Source organism: Opisthorchis viverrini (assembly GCF_000715545.1).
Source record: "Opisthorchis viverrini unplaced genomic scaffold opera_v5_139, whole genome shotgun sequence".
Taxonomy (NCBI): domain Eukaryota; kingdom Metazoa; phylum Platyhelminthes; class Trematoda; order Opisthorchiida; family Opisthorchiidae; genus Opisthorchis; species Opisthorchis viverrini.
Genome location: NW_008751795.1, coordinates 907,917 through 918,237, shown reverse-complemented (window position 1 = coordinate 918,237; position 10,321 = coordinate 907,917). Strand labels below are relative to the sequence as shown.

General features: G+C 41.0%; 1 protein-coding gene across 1 annotated transcript in view; it reads right to left on the bottom strand.

Annotated features, from left to right (window-relative positions):
• T265_06607 (hypothetical protein) overlaps window positions 1-10,321 on the bottom strand; it is a gene marked incomplete at both ends in the record, with an annotated part of 113,342 nt that overhangs the window by 21,626 nt on the left and 81,395 nt on the right. The window contains one exon of the mRNA XM_009171911.1: window positions 6,794-6,925. Coding sequence (XP_009170175.1) covers window positions 6,794-6,925 — 132 coding nt within the window. The remainder of the gene's footprint in view (window positions 1-6,793; window positions 6,926-10,321) is intronic.

Below are 10,321 nucleotides of genomic sequence, written 5' to 3'. Positions count from 1 at the left end.
AAGGAAACCTGTGTCTACCGGGTCATTTGAAGCGTACTGTATCAGTCACGGAAAAGAGTTAGAATCGCCGTGACTCATTTGACCCTTGTTGAAAGCCAGTTTCCCTTACAGATGACTGACTTCTACGAATAACATCTCATGCAATTTATCCATCCTCCAAACTGATTGAAAATATAACCACATTAGGGCAGTGATCATCTCTGGATAGTTCCGAACGCTGTACCTATCCCCTACAATTACCATATAATTATCGGCTTGCAATGACCGGACAGATTTAACTTATGTTCATGGCAAACAATACTCGCGGTCAAAAATCCGATTCGTGGAATCACGATTCCGCGGACTTAATAAAAGCTAAATTTTCCTTCAATTTAGAATTGTCTTCAGACTAGTGACAAAGTCATCAGCCTCTTGGAGAGTTTCCCATCTACTTCAGGGCAACCGATTGAGATACCGTGTCAGTTCAATCCATGCATTTTCTTCCCCGAAATCTGATCAGAGTTGTGTGTATTTTTTGGTAAATGTGCTACCAAGATGTGCGATAATTGCAGTGTCAGTTCAGGCCACTGAGCTTCAGCTGTGAAAAAATACATTTGATTCCTTTGGGACGGCAGTGCTAGGTTTGCCCGTCGTTCTACTGTATGGGCTGCTATATTTCTTTTACAAAGCAAGCAGCTATTGATTATTTTTCGTCTGCTGCCTCAGCTAATTCCTACTTAATGGCCAGAAAATTTCATCGACGGTTGTGATAATCAGGACCGTGCATTTTGTTAATTTGATTCTTTCCTCAGGGTGTGAAACGTGTTCACTTGAAAAGTGAACGCAGATGGAGTGAAATTTGACTCTAAACTTGTTATTTTCGTCTTTGGTGTGATCTGACCATGTTGAACGACAATACAGTGTTTTCAAATCAAACAGACCGTGTCCAAAATCTTGGAAACGTGTTATTGATTGGTCTTAAACGTGTCTGCTAACGAGCGCATCTGGGCGTGCGGTGTTGCAGACTATTGGAAACATTTCCACTTGTCACTCAGCATGGTGCTTTGATGCAGGTTCTGTCAAATCCGTCAAGCGCTGCTACACAGATCACATGTACGGTCGTTGGTTTATTCCCTGAAATCGGCAATTTGGTTGGAAATGTTGTGATCACTAATCAAGGTGACATCATCGTTAGTTGTTACGTGGTGGAGTCGATCGTAACGGTGTATAAGTGGCTATTCCACAACCAGCTACACTACCTGAGATATCAAAACTCCGCTCCTCAAACTTAAAGAAAAATGATCCTTTTAAAAGTGTTCACAGGGTTTTCTCCAAATGGATCTTAAGGTATGAAGGTCAAAATTGTGTTTTAGTGTACTGTAGTAAACATGAATGTGTGCTGGATAGAAGTTCCTTCTCCGAACAAAAAGTCTAAAATAAGGACAAACGGTAATAGGACAGGGAGTATTTGCATCATATTCAATAGAAAGAAAAACCGAATTGCTTGGGCATGACCGGTGTGGAAGCATAACTTGAGGAGCAGAGTCTATTGCGAAGCACCTTCATACCATCCTTTGAACATGAAACGAATTGCTCATAAACAGAGGTGAAAATATATGCCACAAGAAAAATTCGAGACCTACAGGCTTGGGTAATATCTGGCACGGCCAAGGATGAGGCTTACTCACTGATTCTGATAGGAGCGAAACTTGAGTTCGGAGTTTTTCATTTTTGGTGTGGATCCAGCAGAATGCGCCAAGAAAAGAAGGGAGCTGCACAAATGAATCTCGCAACCACGTGCAATTAACCAAAGATTGTCCAGCTTGTTTCAAACGCCAGTGTCACTACCTGACGGAGAAAATTCCTCATAGATGGGTCAGTCGACACAACCAGGACGATTACTGGGTCCTTGTTCGACCCATCCATCACACCAATGACATCGCTTAAGTCTGAAAAAATTTGCCTCTTCGCTAGTCATAATTTGGAGACTTCCACCTTACGCTGGTAGAGTAGTGCTAATACCCTTGCCTCGCACGTCAGATGCCCTGAGTTGAACCTCCGGATAGGAACTGCTGATAAGCTCACCAAGGGCGATGATAGCACTGATGAAAATAACTGCACCATGGCAGGCGAATGACTGCTCAAGCAAGAATGACTTGAATATGAATTTAACAAATCCCGCAACCACCTACATTTATTATTCTTTGAGTGCGAGACGCCGTACGGTTTGAGATTTTAATCATTTTGCTTCGAAGAAATTCGGATAGGAACTGCTGATAAGCTCACCAAGGGCGATGATAGCACTGATGAAAATAACTGCACCATGGCAGGCGAATGACTGCTCAAGCAAGAATGACTTGAATATGAATTCTACAAATCCCGCAACCACCTACATTTATTATTCTTTGAGTGCGAGACGCCGTACGGTTTGAGATTTTAATCATTTTGCTTCTGAAGAAATTCACCCATGGTGATCGAAACGACCAGCAGAAAAGCTGCACTTTTTAGTTGTGCTATTCCACCGGTGTTTAACCAAAAGGAAATAGGAAAACTATTCACAAGGTTGCTGAAACTTTTCGACAGCCCACGACCGGTTTCGCCTTTTTTGGGACTCATCAGGTAGGCGCAGTCCCTGAGTTTCTGTCAACCTTATGTTCTACTTGAGCCCAAATTGGACTGTTTTCGAGAATACACTCATTTTGATTTGCAAATGAGTGTACTTCTCAGAAATAGAACAACGTTGGAGCTACTAGTGATCAATACAAAATTTCATGCTAGTTTTTCATCTCAAATGCAGTCAAAACATTATGTCCAGTACACTGTAGACTTCATTTTCTCAATGTATAAGCAACATTGCAGTCGAACTAGACAATCCGCAGACTACCGCCACTGGACATGTGAAAACCTACTATTGATTACGAAAAACGTTACTTATTGATTAAATACAGCTAAATCCTGTACACACTCTTCATAATTTTGAATCCTACTGAACTAATTAGGATAAGGACATTTACTAGGAGATTGGAAAAACTGAACACGTGATAGGAAGCGAGCATTCTAATCTTAAAATAAAACCAGCGACTCTAGTGTCGGGTTTACGGAAATTCACTTTACTACGAATTGTGCCAGTGACTGCGTGACCTCCGAAAAATCAGACAGTGAAATCGAAGTAGCAAGCACAGATACCTCATTCAGGGATCATCTGTTCCTCTGTGTGAGATATAATACCATAATGTACGCGCATATATTATATGTGACAATATATATAATATAATAATATAATGTAAAGTTTATTCAAAGTAAAAGTAAAAGTGAACGTTCTAACTCGTACAATGGAAACATTTTCTATGGTAAATGAGATGTAGTGGATGTGAGGATAAAAAATATTACATGGAAAATGAATGAAACAAAGTTCCTTATTCCGCACTTTTCATCTTCTAAGGTCAGTTTGTCATCACTGATAAGCAATAGATATCAAACCAGGGTTCACATCTTTGCGAGCACTGCAAGCCGAAACGAAATTTTAGAACCCTGAATCACATATTACCCAACCAGCCAAAAACCAATGTGTGATTATCGATTTCCAACTAGCTTGCATCCGTATCGATCAGGAAAAACATGCGTATGTCAGCCTAGAAACGCAATGCCATGATGTCAGCGTAAACGAGATCATCCTGTCCGAATACTGCTAACCAAAACAAAAATAATGGCGATAACCGAGAAGTTTGACTAGAAGCAAACGAAGGACATGATAAACGTTATCTGCATCTCATGAGACTGACCAGCGTAAAACTACCCTCAGCTATTTGCCAAGGCAACTGACATAAGTAATGAAACAAGTTATTTGTCGACGGTTTTCCAAAGGTCAGTATTTTGACCAAAATTTTAATAATTGTTACGCAGGCTTTTTCCCGTTATGCTAATGATAGGTTTCAAAACGTCGCGTATATGGCACACCGCGATATCGCGCGGGAAAGGAACAAATCGAAATTGCCTTCTTTCCTGTGAATCTGTTGGTGTGAAAAACATTATTGGCAAGTTTGTCACAGCTGCTTGTGTCCAAATCTGTTTGAGCTCTTGGAATGGGAAGTAGTGGCCTGTATTACAATGAATCAAATTTTCAAGTACGACCTAAAGGCAGGTTAAAGGTCTTGATATTTTTTATTCCCCAAGCCTAGACAGGAGTGATGGAAAGCCGGTTCTTTGTTCGGACCATGTAGATTTTTTGTAAGAGTATTCTCTTCACCGCCAGAATTACCTTTCGCTTAGGAACCCAGATGTTCCCATACTTCATGCATTCCGAACCTGTAGCTCTTCATGAGTGAACGTAGTTGAAATTAATTCCCGAATCGCTGTTTAACCATAACCAAACAAAACCGTGAATTGGTGTTTTGTAGCCGTAGTAAAAGAGGTTTACTTACGTTAGTCATAAGGTAACTCTGTGTTTAGTTTTACTCTGAATTATTGTATTCAGTACACTGATAAAACAAACTATTCCTCTTCCGTTTGTTCAACAGGTCAGAGCTTCAACGGCAAGGATAATTTCAGCTGTGATTCACTATTAAGGAAGCTGCCTGGGAAAGGCTTCCGTCATCACAGTAGAACAGCTTAAAGTTGAGCTGCTCAATGTCAGTTCTGTTCGTTTTTGATGAAAACGTTGCGGGGTGACCTAAAATGCAGCTTTCATAAGGCTGATAACAAGTTTTTGACAGTCCAGTAATAGATTTTTCAATCTGGGATTGAAGTCTAACCAGTCCAGAAAGGGGAGTCCACCTCGACTTGCTGAGTCTCCGATGTTGTCGCATAAAAATGGCGTGCTTTCTGTGTTTGTTTCTTGAAACTGTTCTCTCTTAAATAAATATACATATATATATGTATATTGAAGCTGGAATATAATCCAAAACCTACCTACTGAAATCTGTAAAAGCCCTGGGAGAATATCATCAGGCTGCAGAAAGAACATCCATAACTTAGGATGTGTGTTCAACCACGTTATGCATGAGTGATCTATGTTGAAGACTAAAACCTATGACGTGGCTGTGAAGGCTGTGAATGATATCCAGAGTTTGTTGGTCGGGTCCATCTCCCACACTGAGAGGCCATGACCCCTTGAGCTTGACTGGAGACATTGCAAGAAATGGCGGCTGATCAGTGTTCGCTACGTTTGCGCTGTTATTTTCTTCTCAGCTTGTCTGAGTAGGCACCTCAGAATGATTGTGACAGGCTAGCACCGTCTCCCCTTAATATGCTGGTTTCTCTATCGTTGGGTATTACATATATAAAGTGTCGAAAATACTAATAAAATCGTGTGTAATGTGGAAAAAATTGGCAGCAGTTGGATCACTGGATCCGGCGTTCGATATTGTGACTAAATTTTTGACCATCAGTTAGGCGGAGCAGTTTTCAGCTATTGTGCCATATACAACATGTACCGCACCCGCTATAGATCATATAAGACTTTATTATATTAGAGCAGTAGTTAGACACTGAATGGCCGACAGTGAGTTGTGCTGGGAGAGTGTATTAGAGCACAGGTTCATGCATGCTCTCCAAAGATACCCAGCCAATTTAAAGTTGAACCATAGTGGTCGAGTGAAATAAAACCCACTAAGATTTTTCTCTATAGGCTGTAAAGTCAAACGACTAAGTGGATTGTGCTATGATCCCACAGGGAAACCCGTTTCCAACTGCATGTTGTTCAAAATGACTCCAAAAAAACATAAGTGACAATAACAAACTTGATGTGTTTAGAGAGTATGATAAGACCGAAACTGCTTAAAGATAATGAGCTCAGTCGTTTCTGTTTAAATTGAAATATTTCATTGGTTCAACTTGGATGTCATCACAAGAGGTATACAACCCTATGATGACGTGTCAAATCTTTGTTCCAAAATTAGGATGGTTGCAACGGCAGGCACAAGTAAACATCAAACGAGTCATTCGCTTAGATGAATCTCCACTGATGTTGATGTTTTCCGTTATTAGCAACCCAATTTTCAAATGAGCCTTTGTCCTCGCATACTTACAACTTGGTCCTCGGGTACAAAGCGTTTCAGCGTAGGTGACAAGCCAAAAAATAGCGAAATGAGTTGTGAGCTGGATAGGAGTTTTCAGTAAAATTTTATGAAGGATCAGGCTCTAATTCAAAAACAACCACACAGAGACAAATATTCCTCCGTTCCGAGACAATGATCTGCAAACGGAATTTCTCATATCGGCTTTCCCATTTTAACAGAAATCCCTACGGCCGATCCGCTCTCAGGGCATTTAAAGAAAGTAGTGTATAAATTCTCTTTGAGTTTGCACACTTTATGGATTAGTTTAACTCGAATAATGACCCGAGGAACTTGCTTGTAAGCACTAAATATAAGTCTACCAACAACTTGCGAAGTCAACCAAACGATAATAAGTTTTAAGCATGGAACAACAGGTCTGCTGGAATGTAAGCGATATGAAGGCAAAATAACTTACTTTAACAGTGTGGAGCGTTATACAACAATCTAAAGAACGTACTGAATGTTTCCTCTAAAAAAAGGTGCAATGTTCTGTGATCCTTTGAAATTGCGGCTTACTGGACAATGATTGTGAAGATGAATGGCATATCTGATTTCAGTCTAATCTGTGGCTCCCTCTTGGGTGGCACTTTTAACCGTAAGGCAATGACAAATAGCTATTACGGTTTCACTGCCTTCAGTGACGATCGTTCTGTCCTATCAACCGTGCCACTTTATCTGTGGCGAAAACTTAGTTGTTAGGATATCAGAAAAGTGGAAAAGCGAATCAGTAATTCACGTCTAGAACAAAGCCTCATTACCATAGCAACGATTGCTTCGACCGAGACGAAATCCGTAGGGGCATTGACACATGAAGCTACCAGGTGTATTCACGCACATGGAGTAGGGACACAATTTCGGACTGTCCGGTTGTCCACTGCATTCGTCAATGTCTGGCAAACAAGAACAGGGAAACGGAAGAAAGGAACGGGTCAGAAAACTGTAGTTGCCAGGGCATGCAGAAAAATCAGGACAGGTGGACTGAGTCAAACAACCAATAAAAGCGGACCAGAAAAATATGCAACAATCTCGCGGTAACAGAGAATCCCATCGTTTAAGTGACGAACAAAGTGAAGCCGGAGAGACGCGACACTTACCCGATATTGACATTTCTTACGCGAATTGAAAGCGTGACCGAAACAACGGAGCTGACCATGGACAGAGTGCAGCAACGTGTGCTTGTGAACCCATCAATCACATCAGTTAATCAGGTGAAAGAGGTAACCTGTCCGGCCGTGTGTAGAAACGTATCATATTGATCGCAGTTTTGGTTTTGTCTTAAGAAAACTCGATCTTCTCCCCACAACAAAGAAAAGGGGTAAGTGGGAGTAGCTTTGGGTGGCATGCTGACTAAGCAATGAAAGCAGATGAATTGAAATGAAGGACTCGTGAAATGTTTGCTCATTTGAATCATCCGGGTCACATGACCTTTATTTTTACACACAGGGGGTGAAGTTTATTAAGGAGAACAGGCGTCTGGAGTTTGAGGTTCCCAGGACCCTCCCAAATACTTCCTCGTTGAAGAGGAAGCATGAAAAACAGGAAAATAACTGGAATGTAGACGAGGTTCGTGTTTAGTTTTTTAGTCTTGGCATTTAAAAGCAAATCCCCCGTTAAAATACATTTCCAAAAAGGCCACAACGAGGGCAACCAGAATTCCGCTATTGCCTTCTAACTAGTCGCTTTTTAACAAATCATTGTGGTCAAGAGGCTACTGTGACCTGACCGCCACAACCAAGTATACAAGTCCCATCAATCACCGGGCTAGCTCTTATCTAACCTTTGTCAATGATCATTGATTTATCGCTTATTTAGGTATGCTGGCCTTCGTAGTGACAGTGTTGGTTACCTGAATCTGATTGTAACATTCTGTGCAACCCTGCTAGCTCACCGAGGAATTCGATTTCAAAACCCTTTTTCGTTCACCTGGTGACAACTGATTACAAAGTGCCCGGAGGTTGGTTCTAATTTGATCACTGAAAATAGTCAATCTGAGATCTCAAAGAGACGAACAAGGGTTCGGAAATTACAAGCGAATCCACTGCGCAGCCGGGGGAATAAACAAACTTGGTACGTGTTCAGTTCAGCTTCGGCTGTTAATCTACGCGCTTGTGTCTGTGGGCTTTGTCGGTTGAATTGTTTTGCTAATTGCACATGTCAGCATAAATGCATGCATGCATGCGTAGGTGCGTGATGAAATGCGAATGGTTCGTGCCAACTAGGCACTACCACTTCTCCACACTTGGAATTTGGCCTGGTTACGCAGTCCGAATACATAGAGACTGTGACAGATTGCACATGATGTTGTGCAGCTCACAGAACTCCTAAAGCTCGGACGATTCTGTATCGTTATTGTGTTCACCTCATTCGATTTGTGGAGTCAAGAGCGTATGTTTTTGAATGCCAAAAATGACGGCCTCCTTTTCGTTAGTTTAGACTGATATAAACTGAGCAATCACAATTTTATCTGAAAAGTATTAACACGTACATTGTAAGTGGTCATTTTACCGATGTCCTACACAGAAGAAACTTATCCAGAAATCACGTAACACCAAAAAAACTACTATTATCTATTCAGAACCCCAAGTTCATTATTGTTACATGTGTTATCTCAGGTTGAAACAAACAGCTGGAAGATAGGACCCTCAGTCTTCATTAAGGGTTTCAGCCCAAATGTGAAATCAGAAATCATTTTACAGTTAGGTATAGTTTACATTTTAAATTCATTAAGTATCTGCATAAAATCTTCGGAGCAAGAATAAGCTATATGGTCTTCAGATTTTACCCAGGATTTATTACTGCTACTTCTGTGCATGCTCAAGGCTTGTAGCTGAGGACAGTTTGAACGAAATGGCTGTAACGTTTGACCACATCCATCATACCTCTGAAAATATCTTCAAGAATCAGTTTGGCCTAATTCGCTGCTGCAGTGTAGACTTCACCAAGCGATCTCAACGACTCTTAGCGTCTATCCTAAGAAGGACTAGCTGGAACTGGTAATGGCAACTTCTCTGACCACTCAAAACATCTGCTCAAACAGCTCTAAGTGACCTGGTTCTCGGACACAATATGCACTTAAACAAATGAATCCGTTTTACCGTAGGTTCCGGGCGAATATTCTCTCACATATAACTTATGGAGTTTGTGTGGGGAGATATTTGTGCTACGATGGCATCAGCGCACTAGTATACGATGAGAATTTCGTTATAAGAACCAACAGAATTGCAAAGGACTGGATGTGAGAGCTTGCAATGAAAACGTTCATAGCCAACGACTGTCTCATGCAGTTCGATCGAAATGCCAGATAAAGGTAATTCGCTTTACTAAGTACACTAACGTCTGCTACTAACAAACGGTGCAGAAATGCGAAAGTACTTTTGTCTTTTAGGACGAGGAGAACTCTCAACCAACTATCAAGACTGTGTGCCCTCCGATCAAGTGTTGTGTCAGATTTTCTCTCTTTTGCGAATCGTTTTAGAATTCAGTGACCCAGTTTCAAAAGAAAGAATGCTTTGTAGGTTCGGAACTGACAGATTAAATATTGAATCCACTTACACTCGCCCTTTCAAGAAGGCCGTCTCCACTAAACGACTGGACCGCTACCTACTGTTCCGCGTTCCTCATCAAACCGGATTTACACGGGGATGCAGTTCAAAGGACCGGCTACAAGTGGTTCCACTCACTAAGTGGTCCTTGTGGGGGCCAACGAGTTCAGAGGATGATAAATGTCCATAGATTTTATAGAAAAACCAGCTGTCTACGACTTTCTATAAGTTAATTTACTCTCACTCTTTCTAAGATTGAAAATTTAGCCGCGCGATGCTTCGTCAACAATATTCTGGTGGGTCACTTGCTTTCGCAGTTCTTTTGGAGTCGCATTCCAAAATATGGCTTGTAAAATGTTAAGCAAATAGAATTAGGAGAGCTGGAACTCTTGAAATAGCGTTTCTAATTCGTGAGTACACAAAAAGATGAAAACGGGTGAAAACAGTTTTATGTTGTCTCCGGTTCATGTGATTTACAATGTCTGAACCTATCCATTTTTAATTTCATCTAAATTAGGCGCACAGATCCCTTTGATGTATTGGACAATCACGGATATGAGTGGGGTCTTGATAAACAATCACAGCTGAATATATCTGGTTTGGATGACCGGACCAAAATATCAAGGCACATGACCTCTTAAACAGCAATTTGGTCATCTTGAAATATATTTCCCAAGTGAACCTTATATCCAGTAGTCAGTTAAGTGAGCATGAAATTATGCTTACTGAAATTATGCAAAAAAG